The following is a 24,770-nucleotide window of genomic DNA, read 5'->3' on the forward strand; positions in this document are numbered from 1 at the left end:
ATGCCTCTCTCTGGCCCCATGAGAAGCTGGGTTCCCAGCTTTGGCAACGTAGAAGGTCACCTAAAGTTAGGTGCATAAATTTTGTTTCCTGCTTCACAGAGTATTTAGTAATCTTCTGTGAAAATTCAGCTGGAGGCTTATAAAGATAAAACAAAAATTTATTAAAACTAATGCCTTTATGTTAGGGGATGCAAAAGTCAAAATTAATCAGGTAAATATTTAAAGCATTCTTCGCTTGTTTCTGAAAATCACGTTGAGAGGCATTTCTTTCGTAATAACTGTAGCTCTTGTTGACTTGTGTAGTTTCTGCTCAGTGACTGCAGGCCAAGTTTAGAGTGGTGCTGAGCTCTCCGAGAAGAGAAAGCTACTGCTCATCCTTCCCGGAGCAGCTCTCTGCCTTGGGCTGACAGCATTTCTAGGCACGCTGCAGCCTTGCCAAAGTATCATGACAGACTAAATATCCAAACTGCCTAGATCTTGGTTTTGTTACTGTTCTTATTTTTAGCAAGTAAAATCTTTTTTTGTTGTTTACGTTGTGGGTTTTTTTAAGCTTTTGGTATAGAATATACACTCCGGAAATTTTGTAGGAGCCTCTTTGATATTCTTCAGTGCTGATTCTTTCATAGTTAATGCTTCGTCCCAGTACTACAGAGAGTGATAGTGCACAGCATCAGGGCCTGGCATTAACACGTTTCACATCATGGTAATGACAACCTTCTCCAGCAGGTGTGATGACATTACAAAGCATTACGCAGAGTGCAGGGAGCGTCAAAAGAAATTAGAATGAAATTAGATTGGCCATCACAGGAGAGCTTTAACCTTTGGGAGCCTCGAGCTGACTGTATTCTGTGCAGACCTGTTTCTTTTGTCATGTAGATGCATTATCATTCTACGGGACAGATTACATCCAGGATATAAATGCCCTATAGAAACATTTAATTGTCTTTGCATCTTGAAGAATGAGTTGTTTTTCTAAATCCTCAGATCCTTTAGCTCCTAGAGAAGTCATCAGTGTAATGCTTTTCCTTCTTTTCAAATTAATCCTCGCTGAGGCCTTGATAAAGAAAGATACTTATTTGCATCTCTGCCTTTCAGTCCAGATCCAACTTCAAAGTTGGCCCAGCTCTGAGCTGGGGGTTGGACCAGATGACTTTGAGAGGTCTCTTTCAGCCTAAATTATTCATGTTTCTTTGAAATATTTGGGTGGTTCCTCATGGTCAGTTTTAAATCAGCTGACATCAGAGAGAAAACAAAATAATATGCTGAATCACAGCCTTTTTTTTTTTTTTTACAGACAAGTATATGAAATCAAAGTAACTGCAAGGCTAAAGGGAACAAGGGAACTCCACTTTAACCACCCTTGGAAGTCCCCACACAAATTTGGCATGCCGTTCCCTTTTCTCTAAACTCCTAAACGTATCTGCACTAATACATTCTGTATTACGTGATATATGGAGTGGACACACTCATTTTTGCTATTCAAACTTCTGAAAAATTAGAGCATTTAGACTATTTGACAGTGATTTTGTAGCCACAGCACAGCCAACTCCATGTCATTTTGTAGCATTGTCAGTATTGTCAGTGCTAGTGTAGACTGAGGTCAGAACTATTAAAGTATAATAAAATCCATTTTAGAGGTAAAGTATGGGAAATATTAGCCATTTAAGCCCTATTTTGAAAGTCTGCATGATGCTCAAGTAGGTCTCTGTCTTTGCAAAAAGGGGTGAAATTCTCTCTTTGAATATTCTTTCAAGGACCAAACAAATTTTAGGAGTAGCTTGCTATCAATTTAAAATATCATTTAAGATTCAGAACATTTTATAAACTATTGGTGACCTATTTTAGCTGTTAGAGGGATTACACTTCTTTAAAAGCTCTGTAAGATAGCAAGAAAAGCTGATTTAAAAATTTTCCACACGAATTATTTTTAAGAGGCACATGCATTTCCAGAAAAATTAACCTTTTTTTTTTTTTTCTGAAAAAGTTTGTGTTCATAAAGAAACACATCTTGACAGCGAGGTAAAGCATATAAACTGAATAAAAATAAGGCCACACAAGACAGTGAGAATAACCATAGAACAGGCAGGTTTGGGCTGGTTTTCTCTCTTGTTTTCTGTTGCGCTAGTGTTCAGCTGGGATTTTTCTAGCTAGTTCTGATCTGCACATCAGAGTGATTGAGCGAATGTTTCTTCATCACAAACCTGAAAAGGGTACTGCACCACCTTAACTTCATGCTCTGGTCTGGGACACCTGGGCTCTTCATTGGCCTAATTTAAAACAATTCATATCAAACATCCTGAGATGTTTTTTTTCGGAGGGTAGGGCAGCACAAAAGAGGCAGGTGGGTTTTACTCTTCTTAGAAAGTGAAAGAAATCCTAATGACCCAGGATAATATGTCAGGCTGCTGGTCACATCTGGAAAAATAGGAAAAGATGACTTCCAGGTCAGTCTTCAGAGAGCAAATTTGTCCTTGTTTGCATCCTTTGTTTTCTGCTGCATCGACCAAGGAAGCAGATGTGGAGAGAATGCAAAAATATTCAAATCCTGCCACTGAACCAGAGCTTTCTTGCTTGACTGATGGCTTGTAGATTAGAGATAGGTCCAGAGTGGCTCAAGGGCACCACCGTTTAACAGAACAGTATATTTTTGAGAGGCCAGGATTTGAAGCAAACGGTGATACTATTTTCCAACTACGAACAAACAGGAGCGAAGAAAAAGGGAAATAAAAAAAAAGACAGCAAGGATTTATAGCTTTTCTCAGAAACCTAGAGAAGCTCAGTGACAGGGAACAGGGAGGAACAATCACAATTATACAGCATTGTAAAGGGGAGGACAGAAAATTTAAATTTCATGTCTTGGAAAGTGTATGGATGAATTTGAGGATGAAATGGTGTAGCTGAATTGATTATCAGAAAACACAGAATAAAGCAAAAACTATTATATCAGATGGATTGCAATTGTGAAATCCACTTGTACACATCACTCAGTTTTAATACCATTTTTTCCACTCTTTCTACCCAATTTCACCTAAACGCAATTTAAACTAGTGTAACCTTTGCCTTTCGATAGAAATATGGCTGCGTTGTACATGACGTGGTATTTGGTTTCTCTTTGCAACCTTCACTTTTGTTGGACAGGGTTAATGCTACGTGTCTTTTTCTCCCCATGCTTCCCTGTGTGACCGATGTGCTCAGACCGTAAAGACTTTGGTGTTCAAGTTGTCTGATTCTGTACTTGCACGAAGGCTGATCAAAAAGGCTGGGCTGGACTTTAAGTGCTGTTGAAACTCCATAACTACTAGTTTTGAGCGCACAAATTGGAGACAGTTAAACGGTTTTTGAAAGTATGTGGCAATACAGCAGTATAAACACCACCTGTTTAAAGACTCGACTTTGAAAATGTATTATTTTCAAGATGCATATGTGTCTATTTGTGAGTGTGTGCCTATGTATTTATCTATGTATTTTAATCTGGCAGCCCGGGGAAACTACGAAGTCTGCTTCCCATCCAATCACTGGAGAAATTCAGGTAAATATGTAGGTTTTGCTGTGTAAATTGTTGTTGCTACTGGCTGCGTTTTTCTGATAAGTTTGCAGAAAACAATCTCCATTAACTGATTTCTTATTCAATTCCAACCCCTTGAAAGGTCACTAATGTAATTCAGTGCTTGATTTTTGCCTGTCTTTAATGTTGGCTTTTGAAATACAAGCAGAAGAACGGAAAACACTACTGTTCCTGGACAGGCTAAACACGTAGTGAAATTCGTTCTGATCTTTAACCTTTGGGCGCTTACCGTGGTTTGCTTCAGAAATTTGCAGACCCCACATTAAAGCAAAGACTGCTGTGAGTTTCTCGTAGTGCAGTGTATTTATTTCCATGCGATGCCGAGTTTGTGGTTATCTCTTATGTAAAGTGACTTTACGCTAGCTTTTTAAAACAGTGGAACTGGGAGCAGCAGAATAAATGAAGCCTAACTTCCTATAGATTTCTGTCTTTTTTTTTTCCTTAATTAATGCCTGTCTCCTATACTAGTACTAAGGGTCTTTCCATAGTATTAAAACATCCTTCCCAGGTTGGGCTCCAGGTAGTCAGAATTTATGTGATTTCTACTCAATAAACTGGCTTCAGAATAATATAAAGGTTCAAATTTCACCTGCTTTTTCCTTTTTTTTTAACCAATACTGACAGACTTTTAAAGCAAAATTTGTTTCAAGATCCAACATAAACATTTCATTCTATTCAGGAGGGACAGACAGAAACTTCTAAAATGGGTTTATATTTCCAACCAAAGTAAAGGTCTGAAACTCATTTTATTCAAAGGGTTTTGGAGAGGTATTGAATCATTTCAGAAATAAAAATAAAAAATAATCTTACTGTGTTTTAATACATTCTCTAGCTTCAAATCAACTACGACAAACACCTTGGCAACCTTATCATCCACATCCTTCAGGCAAGAAACCTTGCTCCCAGAGACAACAATGGCTATTCTGACCCCTTTGTTAAAGTTTATCTTCTTCCAGGGAGAGGGTAAGTGTATGAGAAATTTTAACCTGAACTTTCTTTTAATTTGGGTTTGTTACTTGTCGCTAATATACAGAATTGAGAGTTATTCCTATAGAAAATCCAGATACAACACCAGGAAAAACGATGGATTTTTAATAGAAAGACAGATCCTATTCCTAGGAGAATGTGCATACTTTGCTAATGACCTCAAGGACTTCATGATCATTCCTGTAGATTGAATTTTTTTTCATGTTCCCATTTAAAAATTCTAATACATGCAAAAATATGTATTAAAAGCACAACAGACTCTACTGAAATGTACTAAATATATGTAATACTCTGTAATGTAGAAAACTACATGTTAAGGTTAAAATGGAATTACTGCTTCAGCTCAAGACATTCTGAATTTGGGACAGATTTGTGAGCATGTAGAATTACACTATCTGAGATAAATTTAAGATTGTGTTATAATATCAAAGGTGAGAACTACTGGACAGAAAACATTCATTCCATGTGATTTTTTATGACTTTTTTTAAGAGCTAAAATGGGATTTTAGAAATTCTGGTAATTTCCTATCTAATAACTATACAAGTCACTAAATACTTTTTCGCAAACCATTGCTTTTTTAAGTTCTGTAGTTACAAATATGTAATTAATGTTTCCTTTAAAAGATATGGTTCTGTATCAGCAATATTATAACTCATTTTTGTGCCCTAACCTTGCAGAATGTCATACGTATGCATAAGTATAGATTGGTTATAATAATCCTGCTGACTTCAGGGACAATATCTAAAGCCAAGCTGATGGATCAGACCTTAGATTGCAAAGACAAATTCCTGCAAACTTCTCTGTTTGTGTTATCACACTCATCCAAAAAGGCTCTTAGGCTAGGGCCAGGCAAGTAAAAATCTGTATTTCTGTTCTATTCAAAGTAACAGGAAAGTGGATGCTCAGGTCCCAGTTCAGCATTTGGCATATGGGCAATCACGGCTAAAAGCATGTGAATGGTACAACTGAAGGCACGCGTATTCTGTTGTAGCTTGCTCATTCCTGCTGTACAGCATTCAGTATTGTTCAGTGGCACTGGGCCCAAAACGATTACTGAATATAATGGGAACAGGTCCTAAATCTTGAGTTTTTTTTTTTTTAATTCACGTAAGAGTCTTGTAAAATACTTGTCAAATCAGCCTTACCGGTAATTTTGCAGGTGTATTCACTGATGTAGAAATAGGACTTTGAACTAAGGAGACGTTCGCCCTGCAGAGGTCTAAGCCAGATCCAAGCATAGGTTTAAACTTGTGGTCAAGTTCTGAAGAATTTGGATTTTAGTTTTGTTCGGTTTAATTATTTTAAAACATGGCAGTGTTACAGTTTTGGGAATAATGAAAATGAAGAGCCTCTCAAAAGTGCCAAATCCGTTTCTGTGAAAGCGGAAACTTCAATTGCTCTCCATAGTTTATCCGTAGGTCAGTCCATGCTAGACTTCTTATTCTTCCTAATGCCTCTATTTCCTTTGATTCTGATACTAGAAACTACCCATTATTCACGTTTTCTTTCTTCTCTGTTCTCATTTTCTCTTACGCTGCTGCCTCTGTGTTCCTATCTCTGTAAATGCTGGGTATGCAGACAAGTCATGGTTGTCCAAAACGCAAGGTAGAGTGTACTATCTTCCAATTTTATTCTTTCATTTCTATATGCAAGCGTGATATTTTGATAAGCCTGTGCACTGAACTATAGATTTCTCTTGAGTTTTGATGACAGGTGATTGCAGTGTGGTTTTGCTGTTCATTCTCTAAGGAATCCCATTTCCAGGTCAGAAGGAACCGGAAACAAGTAATTAATGGCACTTAATATTCTAAGGCCAAGCTCTAATGACAAAAAAAAAAAAAAAAAAAAAAAATTGAAGTCTGGAAGGATTATTTCAGAGGTATTTAAACATTCATTCTCACTCACTGAAAATTGCAAAATAAATAACTGTGAACTTGTATCAAGATTTTGAATGGTGTTACTGCCAAGAGAAACAGGTGCTGTTTGGAAATGAAATGGAATATTTTTCTCTCTACACCTTGCACAGTGTATAAACATTAAGGCCAGGTATAATTCTAGATAATTGTCCAATTGACTTTAAAGCTGCTTGACCACATAAATGGCTATTTGTGGTAAACAAAGTTAGTTAGAATTTTTAGTTATTGAAATTACTAGTGCTTTGTTTGTCCTGGAGTTGGAAACAAGGCAAAACTCCATTCTCAAGATATGCTAATATCAGCCCAAGCTAAGTACATAATAATAGTAATTCATCCCTAATTCTGAATTTGTTTAAAAGTAGAAGCCTGAGCAAACAAGTCAACGGATTAATTTTAATAAACAGATCTTTTCTATCATCAGCCTGTTTCTTCGATAATAAAATTATTTAAAGAATGGGTTTAAATTCCACATTTTATGTGCAGTTATTCTATTTTTATTGTACTTTCAGTTGTATTATGTATTAATAAACTTTAATTAGGGAAGCACAGAGAAACGGTAAAAGAATAATGCAGTTTGTATCTTTTCACACAGCATACTGTGCATTTCAAGTGCAAATTATTTCATGCTAGGTACGGACTGGTTTAATGAATGCATTTTATTAAAACATCACCATCTGTTAATCACGATTGTTGGGGGGAGGGTGCATTGGTGGTATGAACTTAATGTATTTGCCAGATCCTTCCCTTCAGAGGTCAAGAAACCTTCCGCTGTCATCCAGCTTAGCCTGGGTCTGCACCTTCCCTCTTAGAAATGGTCAAGGTCTCCTGCTTCCCTCGGCAACAGATCCAGACCATAGGTTACACAAATGTGGGCTAGCACCACCCGTGCCAGTTCAGATCCAGATACTCTATGGACTTCACTGGAAATATTCCAGACTTACCACGTTAACAACACATTTACCTTTTGTCACTGCCAGCTCTGAAACTCAACACTGCATGAATTGCCTTCTCGCATATTTCTGAAAAGAATCAGAAAGTTGATGAAGTTGTAATATTGCAAAAGGAAATCCATGAAAGGAAAGGGAATGTCTTGGCGTTGTTTTCTTGGCTGAGGGAGCAAAGGGTCCTTTCCTACTTTCTTCAAAAAGATGACAGTATGTCAGTTCCTTAAAACCAGTAGATCGTATGACATTTGGACAAGCCCAAGCTGTATGACATTATCCTGGCTTAGTTAAGGTAAGAAGTAAGTGGGTTACTCTGGGTGTAGGATGAGTTTGGATAAGTTAATATTTCATTAATAGTTGATCAGAAGAGACATTCATTTGATGAGCACTGTGAGCCCAGAGAGAGAGAGATGCTGCCAGCCCAGCTGTCACTTGCCCATGTCTCCCGTCTCCATATGGGTCAGTCAAATCTCATTAATACTTTGAGTGATGGGGATGATTTTCTCAGATCAGAGTAGGAAAAAAAGGCTACTGAGGTGCTTTTTAAGTGCATTACTGAGTAGGGTTTGCCTACTCAGGCAAACCTGATTCGCATTTTGTATTTCAGCTTTCTTTCCAAAGATATGCAAAGAAATAACTTTGTTTGAGTTTCTTTTTCATATGCTCTTGGTCCCCTTAGATTTCAATTCACCCTTTTCTTACTGACATACAAGAAAAAAAGAAATCTTTTAAGCCATGGCTGACAAAACTGATTGAACTATGGAGAACTGCTCCTTTCTTCTCATAAGCAGAGGTAGACAGATACTTTGTTTCACGGGTCCCAATGCCTTTCAGTAAACTGGAAGAAAGTGCATAGCATGTTTTGCAAGAAAGTAAATGGAACTGCATAGAATGACTGGAGCAAAAATGAAGAGCAAAAATAACTGCAAGTTCCTTTTATTAAAACATATCAGTCTGGTAGGCAGCTTGGATTCAGCTACCCCCTTTTGGAGAAGATGAGCACTAAGCACTCCAGAATAATTAGAGGGGAGCACTGCACAGTAGAATTGAGTTTGTAGAGTGAATCTGCTGGTGCTGAAGACTCAACATTGACATATATGTGTCAGTAAAATACATGCGTCTTTCACATAACCTAAATTCAGATCCGGTGCAGTCTAGTACCATGCATGGTACACCATTAGTGACTAGCTGATTAACTGAGTCCCTGGAGTGCATCTTCTGCGTTAATCTCGTATGAAAGGAGTCTGCTTCATTAGCTCTGAGACCATGCCACAGCGTGAACCAAAACACAGTTCAATCAAAAGTCAGAAGTGAGAATCAGGAGAACAGCACAGTACCAAAAATTAATGTAGGGGTACCATAACAGTGTAATAGGGCAGATACAGATCACTCTATGTTATTTGGCCTTACTTCTGGAGAACAGTCCTGGGCACATTTAATTTAGCAATAGAAATAGCACGTGAGTTCTTCAATGTAGGGGAGGTTTGGACAGAAGACAAAGGGCAGTTGACTTGCAGACTGGCAAAAAGAGGTTCTTTACCTTATATCTTGTTGGGTTTTCAAAGTATTAAAAGCTTCTCATGTTCTCCTACCCAGCTCTTTTGAGATGTCCATTAAAATTTATACTAAATTAAAATTGGAATGGAAGTAAATCTGACATCAAAGCTCACAGAGCTAGATGAATCCATATTCTGTTAAATGTTAGTGTATTGCTTTCTCTGTACTCAGGAAATGCAAAGTACAGTAGAAAGCACTGCTGATTCTTTTTAAAAACAGGTTATGCAGCCAAAGTTTTTATTCTTGGCTATTGATAAAAACAACCATGCGCTTGATGCACTTTTATGTTTGTTTCCAGTATAGTTAGAGGTATAGGCAGAGAACAGGATCAATAAGAAATTAGTGTTTCTATCATTAACAGGATATTAGTTATCCCATGGTATTTATTAAACATTCTTGTGAGATGGGACTGCTGTAATTAGAGACTGTAACCTATAAATATAATGGATTCATGCTACTTTAAAGTGCTAATAGGAGGATGGTCTTGGAAAAGAAATCAATGCATTATCACTTCAATTTATAATCAGAAGCCAACACCTACAATGAGAGGACAAAGCGTATGTGCATGTTTTGACTGATGCTTTATGTTGAAAAGGTTGTAGGCAGAGTTAGCCAGCTGAGGAGTCAGAAGAAGATGTTTTAAAAGACTATGTCAGGAAAGCGTACTAAAGAAAAAAACCCAAAGGCTGTCATTGTCCTCTCGTAACCCTGAGTTGTTGCAGAAATGGGAGATGCAGTTCTTTTCTTTTTCTGGCTTTTGATTTGTGGGTGCGTTTTTGCATTAGAATTGAAAGAAACAAAAGATCGCTAATGTAATGTTTCCTTCCTTTGTTCAAATTCAGTGCTGAGTACAAGCGGAGAACTAAGTACGTACAGAAAAGCTTGAATCCTGAGTGGAATCAGACGGTCATTTATAAAAATATCTCCATGGAGCAGGTGCGTGACTGGTAGTACTGTTCACTGCAATTTGCTGCTTTATTATTTGTATGGTCTGCAGTGCTTACTGCGAAGGGAGCAGTGCTACTGGCAATTCTGTGAACCACTGTAATATCTTGCCAAATTTAGGGGAAATTTGGAACTATTTCCTTGCCTCTGATAGAGCTTGCTATATCAATACTCTTTTCTTGTCCCTTCTACTCATAAAAATGGTAATTTGTGAGGATTACACTCATAATCATATTATAAGTACAGATGTGGCAATTTAAAAAATGATAATGGCATACAGAGAGGGGATAAATTAAGGCATAAGTGTCTGAAGTAGATGCAGAAATCACTGTCACTATTCTTTCCAAAAGACATGCAACCTCACACAAAACACAGGTCCTACCATTTTCTTACTCAAAAATATTTATGAAATGTAGAGATACATTTTTAGATTTAACAGCATTTTACAGCAATGGGCTTGAAATATGAATCACCTGAAAAAAAAATAGAAGATATTTAATTTCCATGTTATAGAAAGACTTAGCTCACATCTGGGAAAGAAGTGTGTGGAAGTCTTCTCTCTTTCTTAGTGGCTTCCTAACTCTAACTGACTTACAGGGTTAACTGAGGCAGTATGAAGCAATGGAGTCCTCTTTTTCTCTGTCTCCCCTTTTAAAGAGACTTTTTACCATTTATAAAAGGTATAATGAGCAAGATGATGATCAGTCCATTCGTCTAAATTATGAAGTATATTTTTAGAGTAATGGATCTGTATGTAGTCCTAAATCTTTTTGCCTTTCTTAGTGTTTTGTTCTTGATACTTTCAACTTGATTTTTCAAGGCCATATAATCTGTCAGTACTTCTTAAAAAAGCCCAGTGAATAGATTTCCCAGCGCTCTTAAAACACTTCAACACGACACCAAGACCTCAATATTATCTTCCTAACTTAAAATTTAGTTATTCATTCATCTTGTTCATTGAGAGGAATATAGATTAAGATACTCGTTTTGGCATGGGGCAAACCCCTTCCCACAGAGGGACTTGCGTGGTTGTTCATGCAATCGACACATCTGAACCTAACAGGCAGCAGCTCAGGTTAACTTCAGAGGTGCCCTGTTGTAGGTAGGGGTTATGGTTTGCTGGGTTTTGCATGCTGTTTCATGTCGGCTTGCATAGCGGTAGCTCATTGGTAGTGAAAGCATCAGAAAAAAAGCCCTGTGATGTTTGTCTAGCTGCAATGTAAAACCCAGGTCTTCCGGGTTTTGTGAAAAGGTTTGGTAAGTCTTAGCGATATTTCCAAACTGAGCTTTCCATTTAAGAAAGGCTCTTCAGTTTCCTTACCTTGCTTCCAGGTTCTGCTGTAACATTTCATAGAGCTGTTATTAAGAGTGCTTGGGTGTTGGACGTTGAATGGCTCTTTGGTGATTTTAAATTGGAGAATGATCTCAGTCTAAGAGTTCTTGGACAGAGATTTTTATGACAGAAAATCTCCTAATATCTTTGATGTCACTTTTTTGACCATTATTTGAGGAAATTTGCCTTTAGGTCGCATGTTGAATTCTTTGAACTTTTGCTTTCTATTTGCAAATCTCCTTTTCCCTTCCTCTGAGACTGTTACACAGTCCTTATACATCTGAGCACCACATATGTAGTGCATTTTGTCCTATTGTCACATAGAAATGTGCACAGGGAATAGGGTTTCCTTCCACACCTTTTCACGGGTTGTATCTAGTGGTAAGATTGTGAGTGATTCTTCCCCTCCAAAATTCAGTGCCCTGGCTTAGAGAATATACTAGTAAAGCGCATTTCGAAATCACTAAATAATTCCACGCTGATGTTAAGTACCCTCTACAGTTTGAAGAACTATCACCGTGCAATAGTATATCGTTTGCACTCAGAACCCTCATGAATGGATGTTTCGAAATAGTTAGGAATATAAAGAGAAGTACGAGACAATATTTGTGATAGAGTGAGAATGAGTGCTCTGATCACCAAACAAGCAAATCTGCATTATACACTAAGTTATACAGAGTTAGCAGTCATACCATAAATCCATGCATCTTTATAAATATTATTTCTTCAAAGAAGCATTTCCTTTCCTTCCATCAAAGCAGGGGTTGCTTGCTGGCAGCAAATAAGTATTATTAAATATTTCCTAATATAGTTCTTTTAACGTCACTGTCTAGACTTTAGCTGGTTGTACAATTTTTCATTTTCCTTTTCTCTTTCATAACCTAGCTGAAATTAAAGTGAAAATAATTATGGGAAATAGATCACTCTTTGAAATGAAACAGACTTTTTCAAGGTCAGAATGATTATTTTTATCACGTAGCAAATTCTACTTTGACAGTTGGAGAAAAAATAAATTAAACTGTGACTATTTAGTAAGTTAAGGGTTTTGTTAAGTAATAATGTGGAGATAATTACAGTTTGAGAGGAAGGCCGAGTACACACATTACAAATATTATATAATAATTGCTAACTCAAGTCAAATACCTACTCAGAGCATAAAAGAAAACATTAGAATGATTTAAGGAGAAGATGGCAAAAGATGTAAATTCTGTTGCTGGTCAGGCTGTTGATATAATGTATGACCACAATATAAGGTGTGGCTTTGTTTGCCTCAATTTCTTACTTGTCAGAAAGCAAATAAAAGTATTTCCCTAAATGATGGATATAATTCATTAAAGCAAATAGCTTTTGCTATAGCTCATGTCCTTAAATTATATAGTAATATATTTAGAAAGAGTAATATTTTCAAAATCCTTGAGTCACGTGGGAGCCTCTGTCTTATTTCCAAAAGTAAGAAAAGCTTTCTTCTTTATCAGTAAGGTGTTGGTACTTAAATCTTACTGAATATTTTGGACAGGAGAAAGTTTCTAAGTGACCAAGCAAAAGTCTCTTTGTCCTCCCATGGGCTGCAGTACAGCAATATAGAGGAGTAGAATAAAATGTTAAATAGGAATGTAAACACAAATATAAGGTATGATGTCATACAACACTTTCATTTCCACTCATCAAATACCCTGATTGACTGCAATTTTTATAGTATTTCTGAAGCAATTATAGGAATTTACTTTCAGTATAGGAGAAAAACAAACTGCATTAAAATTGATTTTTTCCTCATACAAATCCTTGTATGAGATTTTGAAGGAATATGTATTAAATATTTCATGCACATTTAGTTACATGGACCTGCATTATCCGTAACAACACTCAGTTATCTCTAGACAATTAAAACAAGAAACAGACACTTTTGTACATGTGGTGTTGGTTATGTCTTCCATAAGAGAAAATATTCACATTGGATTTTTGTGCGTATTCCTTCATTTTCTTTAAATGATGGTTGTCCACACCAGCCTAAAGCTAATTGGAGTTCACATGCAGTAATATGCTTTTAGGTGGTTTGTTGTGTTTTTTTTTGTTTTTTTTTTTTCATTTCTATTTATTTTTTTATTTTTAATTTTTCCACAAGGTAAAGCCTGAAATTAATTGCAGCTTAGTAACACTTTTTTCATAACGTGCTTGGTACTCAGCTGAGATTCACAACATGTATAAACTGCTTTCCTTCTTTTAGGGACACTTTCTTATTTTCCTGTTGGTACATTGCCCAATTGCAGAAACCCACAGTCAGGTGAACAGTGGGTTTCTGCAAACCATTTCAGTATTGCTGTTGGTTAAATTCCTAATGTGGATCTGAACTTCTGGTTTCATGACCTAAAACTGGATGATGTAAGGCAGAACCCTATTTTGCTGTGATGGTGTAATGGCTGCTTTTAAAATCACTAGCCATTGAGTGTTCTTTGCCTTCAATAGTGGTACATAAATATATCTTCAGAAAAGCAAATTTTCCTCCTCTTTGAAACTCATTTCATGCACTCTGCCTAATAAAGCTCTTTTGATCGTTTTTCATTGTCATAATGTTTTATAAAAGCTTTATTAAGCTAAGAAGCTTAAAATAGATATCGCAAAGAAATTCAGAGTACTGCAAGTTTTCAGCACAGTTTTATTATCATACTAATGCAAAGAAGCTAGCAAAGTAGGGTTGCGGTTACTTGAAATTCTTTTTCCTCTTTCCACCAAAAATCCTTCAAATCTTTTGGGTTTTATTCTTTTCCTGAATCTACACATTTTTCTTTCTGTCCTCGCACAGTCATCGCTTGAAACAAGAAGACAACGTCCTCCCAAAATAGCAACAACCGAGACAATACATTTCTGAAAAGTATTTATCCTATTCCTCTTTTTTAAAGAGTAAAAGTATATAGTATAGCATTTACCAGGAAATTATATCATCCAGGAAGCTAAAAGTAACATGGGCTAGTGGCTGCTCAGCTCATTTTTTCAGGTTATTTTTCACATTGCAGTTTCAATACCGCCTTGAAACAGGAAAGAAAAGGAATTTTATTCAGTCAAGGAACTCAGCTTTATAAATATTCTGTAAGAGATGTTCGTAAGAGAAATTTTTCGTTCAACTTTTTCCTTAATTTTTTGCTGGATATTTTTAAAAAGAAATATCAAGAAGAATGTTGCCTAATTATGGAGGAATAAAACAGAGAAAGATTAACAAATTGCTCTCAAATATATTTTTTTTTTAATCTTAGCTTTCAAGTCACATTGTTGCCTGCTTACAGGGTACATTGTTGATGCTAAAAGTAGTACAATTCCCTTTTGTGTTGGTTTTCCAGGATATGCTGATTTAAACTTGATTTTCAAAGACACTGACTTTGTATAGTGGCTCATTTTTCTAATATGGGCTGGGAGCAGAAAATATTTCAAGTCCATAATAATGAGATTACATTATCATTTAAAGGGAATTTAAAGTTATTGAGAACTGTCCGAATCTGTGTTGCATTAAACCAAGGGGCAATGGAGGTAAATAGCAAACAGTGTTTTTCCTGCAAGTGTATGTATTAAGTACATAAGTGGTATAGCTTATGATTTTGAACAATTACTTGATCTTTTTTTGTCTCTTTGTCCCAAGCAGCCAATGAATAGTCAGAGCAGTGAGTGACACGTTGTTCTGTTAGGACGATGATCTCAATTATCACATAAGATTTCTGGGTCTGACCTTTTGTATTCAAGTATGTGAAGAGTCCTCTTTCCCTTAGTAACACTTGGAAGCGTGCAACAAGTTCTTCACTTGCAACTTCTCACCTTGACTTTACAAACACCTCATAGCCCCAGGATTTTGTCCTTCCCTCTTTCAAGCCATACAAATTTACTACTGCCTCTCCAGCCACCTGCTAGCCTTTTGCCCCATCACACAACACCAGGAATCAATCCTCTCCCCATCTGTCCCCACAGACCCCTGGAATGACATTCAGGTCAATCTTTCCAATAAGGTCAACTGCTTTGGTCAAGGTCGTCTTTGTCTTCTTGCATTATCTTATCATATAAAAAACCTTACTTACCGTAGCCTGTAAAAAGGGTGCTTGACACAGCTAGCATGCTTAACAAGGTCTGCAGATAATGGGCTTTGATGGCTGTCGTTAATACCTAACAGAACAACTTGTCCTGTGTGTCTGGATCACTTGCAGAGCCCTGTTGATTATATTGAATTGAAACAGTATTCAAGCCTGGTCTTCACAGACGAGATTGTGTAAATAGGGTGTTTTAAATAATACATACAGAATTCACGCTCAAATGCACTTTAAGGAGATGTCTGAGTTCAGACAACTCAGATTTGATGCTTAGAAAAGCTGCAGAAATACAAAGATGGGGCTTTAAAATATCAGTTTGGCTCTGGTAGCGGACACACATTCTGTCAAAAACATCTTGTGGAAAATCCTAAATAGGGCCAAGCACAAACCCATTTGTCTTGATAACAAATAATAGCCTCAAATTATTTCTCTGAGATCCAGGTTGATGGGAGGACAAAAGCTACCTAGCTGTCACTATGAAAAAGGGTACAAGGAGGAGGTAAAGAATAAAGACTGGATCTGAAGTTTATGATGGCAATGAGGTTAATTATCCTTTGACTTAAATTGCAGCTGAAAAAGAAAACACTGGAAGTGACTGTCTGGGATTATGACAGATTCTCCTCAAATGACTTCCTTGGTGAAGTGAGTATCTTCTTTTCTCCTCTATAACCCTGACTAGTTAGAAAGGTGAATAACTGCATGCTGGTATTTGGAGACTGTTTGCTTCTGACATATGGTACATGAGTTAAGTAAAACCTTTGTTACATCACAGTTTTACTGCTGACTTCATAACAAATGGTCATGATTTCTTTCATTCAGAGATGAAAAATGCCTTCCCTTTTTCGCAATAGACTGTGGGAAAGTTCATTTAGGACTCAACACAATGTTACTTCACTGAAAATTAAATTTTTTTTTGAGTCTGAGGTGGTAACACCCTTCACAGTGACTGAATGGAGGATTCTTGTTATGACTGATAAGCTGTCTGCCTTGATTTTAACATGACATTGGAAGACTAAGGAGGTCTCAGTCTTTGCAAATGATTAAAGGATTAAATTCTGCCATCAAGCCATAATTTAGCACATGCACAAGTATCTGCAAGTGTGAGTAATTTGGTCTTGCTGATGAAGGTCTCATTTTTAACACTACAAAATAGTAATATCGTTACCAAAGTATGACTGAAGGCAAAATCTTATAATTAATAATAAATGAGATGAGTGATCATGGGAAGAAGTATGCTCTCTCTTTTAAAAGCAAGTAAATGTATGTATGCACGTGTAATACAGAATTACCCGCTATAACTATGGTCTTAAAAAAGTAATTAAAAATTTTATTACAAAAGAGGATTATAATTAGAAACAGAAGCCCAGGAAAATAGATTGTTCATATACAGAGTAACTCAGAGCATCTCTGCTCATTCTGCATTTAAATTTTGCAAAAAGGCACTCAGTTCAGCTCCAGTTCCCCTTTGTGTAACTACAAAACTGAACAATCAGTGCCACTATTTGAACAATTACTAAAAAAAAAAAATTATAGGAAGCAGCTACATGATTACTTATTTCCTGCATACTGCATCAGTATTCTTGTTGGGTTCAGCATGTTTGTCCAAATGCAGGGCTTTACGGAATATTTACATCATTATTACTTATGACATTTAGAAAATGGATGCTCCATCAGCTGCTTCTACAGGAAGATTTAAACTTTTGCTTTCAAATATTTTCAACCTCTAGAACTATTTTTTTTTTTTATTAAATCATGCAGACTTAAATATGAAAACAGTTCTTCATGAAAAAAAAGTAATGGAAAAAACTATTCAGTGTATTTCAGGGCCAGGATGTCCAGAGGAATCCAACACCATAACACCAAATATGGGATATCCAAATTGTGCCCTAAGGACTTGCTTGAATAGGGCCAGCACCACTTGCATGCCTCGGATGGCAAGTGACATATCATGGCTCACATCCATGCAATGTGAACCCTCTTCTCCTACAAAGGAGAGCCCCTAGCCTATACTGACTTTTGGGAACAGTTCTCAATCACAGAATCATAGAATAGAACCATAGAATCATTTAGGTTGGAAAAGACCATTGAGTCCAACCATAAACCTAACACTGCTAAGTTCCCCGCTAAACCATGTCCCTAAGCATGACATCTACACATCTTTTAAATATCTCCAGGGGCGGTGACTCAACAACTTCCCTGGGCAGCCTGTTCCAGTGGTTGATAACCCTTTTTCCCTTATCTAATCCAAACCTCCCCTGGTGCAATGTGAAGCTGTTTCCTCTCATCCTATCAATTGCTACTTGGGAAAAGAGGGCGACCCTCACCTCGCTACAACCTCCTTTCAGGCAGTTGCAGAGCGATGATGTCTCCCCTCAGCCTCCTTTTCTGCATGCTAACCAACCCCCGTTCCCTCAGCCGCTCCTCGTAAGACTTGTGCTCTAGACACTTCACCAGCTTTGTTGCTCTCTTTGGACACACACCATGCTGTCTTCTAAGTTGTTCCCAAAGCAGTGACCAAAAATCACACCGGGGATCATGCTAAATAGTTATTCTGTTCAGAGGGCAGGTTTAGATTAAACATTAGGAAGAAGTTTTTCACTCTGAGGGTGGTGAGGCACTGGCACAGGTTGCCCAGAGAGGTTGTTGAGGCCCCATCCCTGGAGGTGTTCAAGGCCAGGCTGGACGTGGCCTTGGGCAACCTGGTCTAGTGGGAGGTGTCCCTGCCCATGTCAGGGGGGTTGGAACTCGATGATCTTCAAGGTCCTTTCCAACCTAAACCATTCTATGATTCTATGATTCTATGATTAAGTATACACCTAACCATCCAGACCAAGCCAGGTCATATACAACCTATGAAGCTGAAAGAAAAAAGGCAAGAAAAAAGGCTATTAATCTAGAAAACAAAAAACAAACAAACAACAAAAACAAACAAACAAACAAAAAAAACACAACATAAAACAGATGCAAGAGATTTCCCCATTCCTCAAACTGAAAAGGCTTTCTTTTATTCGGGGTCTTGTAATAATCTGACAAAGGCATGGTTCCCTTCGGTAATTGCACACTTTCTTTGTCTAGCACTTCTAAAACTTTTCCTACCTGACATTAGTTTTAACCCTCTTAGCATAGAGCCAAATGCAAGACTATTTCGTCCTTTTCTTCATTCCAGACTCTGTGATGACTCTTTAGTACTTCACGTCCCTTGGCCCTCTCATCTGCAATACCATTAAAGGAGGAAGGGTCTTTATTGGTCCCACTGCTCTTTTTTTTTTTCACTTCTGTTTCATAAAAAGAAATTCCACAAAACTCCTGCTAGCAACGCAGGTAGCCTAGAGCAGATTTTAGCTACAATGGTGGGGTTTTTTGGCCAACTTGCTCATCTAATTTCCATATTGCAATTGCATTTCCCTTTTTTTTTTCTCAGTGAAGGTTTGAGGCCTAAATGGCCTATTGAATTCTGCTATTTGAGTGAAGTGCAAAGGTATCCGTATTCTTTTCTTTTTGTTATAAATTCTGCGTATGTTGATTTTTTAAAAGAATCAACAAGCACCAGTCTCGTGTTATTGAAGGCCATATTAAAAATAACTATTGAATTATTTGCCCCTTTATGAACACTGACAAAGAGGAGAAAATAACACTGCCCCGTTTTTCTATTAGGATATGTCTATACAGAGACAGAATGACTAGATGTCTTTTTAGTCTTGCTTTCAAGCTAGTGCTCACAAGCTACCCTTTGGATTATCTAGCCATCTTGGTATGGAGCTATGTCTAAGCTCATAGTCCTTACTGAGGTCCTGTTGAGAAGACATATTAGTTCAGACACATCGATATGCTAACAAATGTGGGTTTGGGATCACAGCTGGCTTATGTCAGGTGAGGTGAGCGCACGGGTAGAGTCCTGAATCTGTCAGCACACGGCCTTATACCCTTAACTTTTTACATTTGATTGCAACTTCCGGTAACACAACTGTAGACTCTTCTGCTGTGCACAATCATTAATAGATCAGATACGGAGCATGTATTGTACTTTGATTTATTTATAGGTATTGATTGAGTTATCCAGCGTCTCTCAGCTTGACAACACTCCTCGGTGGTACCCTCTGAAAGAACAGAGTGAAAACATTGATCATGGGAAATCTCATTCTGGACAGAGTAGCCAGCAATCTCCAAAACCATCTGTCATCAAAAGCAGAAGTCATGGGATTTTCCCAGACCCCTCCAAGGGTAGGAATGACTTGGTGCACCTGATATGCCATATTTGCCCAGATGCTGTGTGGAAGTTCTAGTAGAAAAATAAGGTTACTGCTATGAAGTTTGTATACACTGTTATTAAAAACGTATTTATGTGATCAATCCATTGGAGCCAAGGCTTAATTTGGCTCGATCGGTGCCAACCGGCTTACCGAGTAATTGTGTCCTTAAAACAGCAGCTTACAAGCTCTGTGTGCTTTGCACGTCTACTATAGATTCTGTGCCCTTTCCATTTTTCTGGTAGCCTTGGCCAAATTCAATACATATTTAGCTTTCTAGTTTTCATCTTCCTTAAATATTCTATGGCAATTTATCTTCTGGGAATGTCACATTAATATTTTATAGAATAACTATTAAGCTATAATAATGCATATGCATTTTCAGTCAATACGCATATCTCAATTGTATTGGAAATCAGTGGAGCTGATATAGTAGAATTATACTAGTGTTTACAAAAGCAGAATTGATCTCGGTGTTTCCTGCTCCAAGAAGTGTATCTCTACTTTTTTTTTTATACTAAGTAGTCGGTGGCCCATTGCTCACTTAGAACACAGTATATCAAAGCAAAAACCATCCCAAATAGAATCGGTATGAGAGCCTCAGAGTGATAAGACTGTGCTCCATCTCCTCTCTATTTCTCTGTGTAATGTTTTGCTAGGGATTGGTGTCTATATAAGATCTATATCTAAATTAGAGGTTAGTATAGAAGCTATTGTAAGTTAGGCTATGGTTTTGACCAGGGCATTCATCAGAATAAAATAAATCACAGGTGATAGAATTTTTCCAATAGGAAATTAATTATTTGCTGGGCCAGGGTGCTTCATAAAATGGTGCTTCATAAGACTTTCCTAATCATGATGTATCCTAAGACTTTGACTGGCATTGCACAGCTTAATCTTTATTCCTTGTTCTGGAATGCAGCTCGAAAAGCCAGTCAAGAGAAAAAAGATTAAGTTGTTTGTTTGTTTTTAACAAATGCAACAGTTGTGCTGCTTCATTTTCTTGGTAGACATGCAGGTGCCCACCATTGAGAAATCCCACAGCAGTCCAGGGAGCTCCAAATCTTCCTCTGAAGGACATCTCCGCTCTCACGGTCCATCCCGCAGCCAAAGCAAAACCAGCGTCACTCAAACTCACCTTGAAGACGCTGGGGCAGCCATCGCCGCTGCTGAAGCAGCTGTCCAACAGCTTCGCCTTCAACCAAGTAAAAGACGCAAATAAATTCCTCAGCATGGCAGCTTAATGTTCATCTGTTGCCTTTTTCCCTGCTGTCCTTCCCTTTTTGGCTGTTTTTTTTCTGTTCTTGGCACACTGTGCTCACTCTGTTCAATGTCTTTGTGTGCCTGTGTGTGAATACATATAATTACAATATACTCTTGTATTTAGAAGTCTTTTATTTATTTATTTATTTTAATTTATATAGACTGCAGTGAAACTGGCTGTTTCTCCATCAGTCCCTTCACTCATGGTCCATGATGTTCCATGGCTGTGCATGACTCACAGAAAGTTCCATTGTGTAGTGGTGTTTTGGTGTCACTAATTAACTACCAATGAAGTAATCAAAACCTGCAGAGAGGTGCCTGCCTGCCAGCTCTTCAAGTTGCATACAAGTACTGAGAGCCCGTTAACAATAACAAGATATACCTATAGGTAGTAATCAGGAAAGACAGTACTATATACACAATAAAATATTTAAAGTTAAAGAAAAAAGTTTTTTAACTACATGACTGAGATTTCTATTTTTGAAACATGAATGTAAATATCTAATTTTTTTTGAAAGGAAATATAAGGCAACCTTCTTAATATCTCAGATAAAATCATGTTACTGATGAGCAGAACAGCAATAGGTGAAAATGTTAAACACATTAAGTGCAAAACCATTAAACACACAAAGCCATTAACAACATCAGATTTCAACAGTGTTATCAAGTTAGTAAAGTCAAAGGGAGTTAAGTCAGGTGTCATAGTTCAATTTTTCTTGTAATTTTTGTGCCATGGATTGATTAAGGGTCAAGATAGATTTCAACTTTAAATAGATTAATAAATTAAAACTTTTCCATTGAAAAGGATTACTCTCCAGAATATACTTCAGACCAGTATCTGATTGCTAGTTGAGAGTTTAGTTGATGGCAAAATAAAATTTCTGACTGTGGAATCATTGTGTTTGTCTTCAGGATTTGTTGATATGCCATAAACTTACCATGGTATAATGCAAAAACTGGGGGAAAATTGTTTCCCTTGTCTTCACCATCATTAATAAAGAAACAGCCAGTTTTAATACTCTTTAATGCTGTGCATGTAGTGTCTCTTTGGTGTTTGAAAACACTACTTACTTAAATACAGAAAAAAACACTTCTGTTTGCATGAATAACATTTAAGCTGGTTCCATCTGAGGATACATACTCTGGGTTTCCATTTCACCCACACTGCCACAGCAGCACATAAAAGCGGTCAGTCTAATCATGCCAGGAAGCAGCACAGACACAGCATAGCAGGAGTCCTCCCTATTCAAAGAACTCAGTCTGACAATCTGCCTCCACCAGCCAGTGACAACAAAGACCAAAGCCAACTAGCCCTCAGGAAAGTGATGTCTGATGGACCAGTCAAGCCTGAAGGAGGTGAGCAGAAAGACATGGTTAAGAAACCAAGCGCATCCCAAACCCTTCTTGCCATGTCTACTAATTCATTGAGATATTTAATTATTTATTTTACCCCTCCATTAAGTGCTGTAAATGTTAACATGAAACAAGAACTCTGCTTGATTTTTCCACATCAGCACATAAATCCATTATGAAAAACTGTGCTAAGAAACATTACCAAACAACAAACCTGTGCGCTTCCATTCCACTGGAGGACTTAGACTTCTGTTGAAAAATGATGTAACTTTGCTCATGTTGTTGCCTAATAAAAAGCATGCATCCAAGCCGGTCTGCTTAAGCATGATTGGATATTTCTTGTATTGTGACAAAAACGTAACTGAACATTTTTGGGTTTGGAATTCTAATTGGGACATTAACAATATCTTTTTCCTCTCTCAACATAGCCATTATGTCAAAAGTCATTAGCATAGATAGTTTTTCAAACCGCCAGTGGAAAGGAAAGTTTTGATCCATGTATACCTCAATCTCTTGATAACTTTCCTATCAGCCTCTTAAAAAATTATTTTCTACCTCTAGGTACCTATACATCAAACTTAAATATCACATAGCACTAATTTCTCCCTTCATCACAAATAAAGAGCCAGAATCTCAATTGGTTCAAATTGGCACTGTTCTATTGACTTCTGGAGCATTTTGTTTATTTCCACGGAATCTGAGGGATTATCCTAATAAACTCACAGACTCGACTCCCAGATCTTCTCTTGTGCTGTAATCCCTTCCTGAGCTCTCATGATTCGTTGAAGGCTTTTCTGTCAATACCGTTGCACACTGTAGACAACATGGTCTGGTTGAGCTGGTTATAGGAGAGAAAGAGGGAATGATAACAATATACCCTAAAGGCAACAAGTCATTAAGAGAACTAGTGTCATGTTAGAACAGCTAAATAACAAGGGCAAATTTAACAAATAATTTTAAACATTGTATATAGAAATAACAAATTGTTTCTTATGAGAACCTTAAGAACTCTTCCATAAATCCATCTATCTATGCACATGTGTACATCCACCCACAGACATATTGTCTTCCTCTACAGCTCAAGCCCAGACCCTCAGTTCAGGCAGAGGCCAGAGGATGTCATGTTACTAGTTCAAGCATCATGAGCGAAAGGCGCATCCTATTCCTGGGACATATACCATAGAAATCAAATTCTGGAAGGAATGTCCTATGAGGAGTGGCTAAGGACTTTGGGTTTATCTAGTTTGGAGAAAAGGAGGGTGAGGTGTGACGTCATTGGTCTCTCCAGCTTCCTGAGGAGGTGAAGCAGTGAGGGAGGTGCTGAGCTCTTCTCCTTGGTATCCAGTGATAGGATGTGTGGGAATGGTTCAAATCTGCACCAAGGGAGGTTTAGGCCGGACATTAGGAAGCACTTTACTGAGAGGGTGGTCAAACACTGAAACAGACTTCCTAAAGAGGTGGTCAATGCCCCAAGCCTGTCAGTCTTTAAGAAGCATTTGGACAATTCCCTTAATAACATGCTTTAACTTTTTGTCAGCCTGAACTGGTCAGGCAGCTGGACTAGATGATTGTTGCAGGTCACTTCCAACTGAAATATTCTATTCTATTCTATTCTATTCTATTCTATTCTATTCTATTCTATTCTATTCTATTCTATTCTATTCTATTCTATTCTAAATAATTCTTATGATCTTTTGAGATGCCTTGTCTGTAGAGATTTATCATATATACTTGTAGTCCTGTGATGCCTTTTGGCATAGACAAGCAATGCAAAAAACTTTTGCTTGTGATATGTTGTTGAATCAGGGTTCACATAGACTTTTATGATAAGAAAATAGCTAAGCTGTTGGCTTCAAGTACACTTGCCACTGAACTGTTATGCTAGCTTCTTCTAAAATTGCAAAAAGGATATATATTGATATGCATTTGGCTCAGCAATATTAGAAGCATCATAGAGAGTTATGGGAATAAGAGCCCACATTAATATCATTAATATATAAGTGATGTTAGAATTACTATGAAGAGACATGGTACTTTGGTCTTTCTACTTCTGACAAATATACACAATGCATGGTCACCTACACAAAGTTTACAAGTCTGGTTTCAGATCAGCGAGAAGTTTTGGCTTCTTCTTATTCTACCAAAACTAGTTTGTCCTAATTTATTCATATGAGGTGAGTCAATAATTACCATTTTGAGGTTAATGGATCTCATGCATTTCAGCAGGAACAAAAAGCAAGATTAGTTAACTGCAGTTTTGTGGAATATGTAAGTAAAATGAGAAGAGACTATGACCCTGAATAGAAAAAGCCCCAAAGATACTCAAAACAGCTTTCAATTTATAGAGTTCTTTGCACGAGGAAGAGGAGATGAAGGAAGGAGAGGCTTCACTAGTTAAAACTTCTAAAAGTTAAGACTATTGTGAACAATGAATATTAGGGCAACATCAGTCCAAGTTATTGCAAATCCATTCTTACAGGGATGCTGCATGGTGGTGGTAACCATCCCCATTACAGCCTACTTTATTGGCACCTGGAAAAGAACCCATTATGAACTGGTTTTATGGACTGGAACAGCCATCTTGGCAAGTTA

At 37.4% G+C, this 24,770-nt stretch overlaps 1 protein-coding gene across 1 annotated transcript in view; it reads left to right on the forward strand.

The window, feature by feature from the left end:
- The window catches only part of PCLO (piccolo presynaptic cytomatrix protein), a gene marked incomplete at both ends in the record, with an annotated part of 381,090 nt that overhangs the window by 298,303 nt on the left and 58,017 nt on the right, over positions 1-24,770 (forward strand). The window contains 8 exons of the mRNA XM_082487957.1: positions 3,479-3,529; positions 4,398-4,528; positions 6,132-6,158; positions 9,813-9,906; positions 15,886-15,957; positions 19,356-19,536; positions 20,573-20,767; positions 21,999-22,181. Of these exons, the coding sequence (XP_082344083.1) occupies positions 3,479-3,529; positions 4,398-4,528; positions 6,132-6,158; positions 9,813-9,906; positions 15,886-15,957; positions 19,356-19,536; positions 20,573-20,767; positions 21,999-22,181 (934 nt within the window). The remainder of the gene's footprint in view (positions 1-3,478; positions 3,530-4,397; positions 4,529-6,131; positions 6,159-9,812; positions 9,907-15,885; positions 15,958-19,355; positions 19,537-20,572; positions 20,768-21,998; positions 22,182-24,770) is intronic.

This window comes from Vanellus vanellus, assembly GCF_965231255.1.
Source record: "Vanellus vanellus genome assembly, chromosome: 1".
In the NCBI taxonomy this organism is placed as follows: Eukaryota; Metazoa; Chordata; class Aves; order Charadriiformes; family Charadriidae; genus Vanellus; species Vanellus vanellus.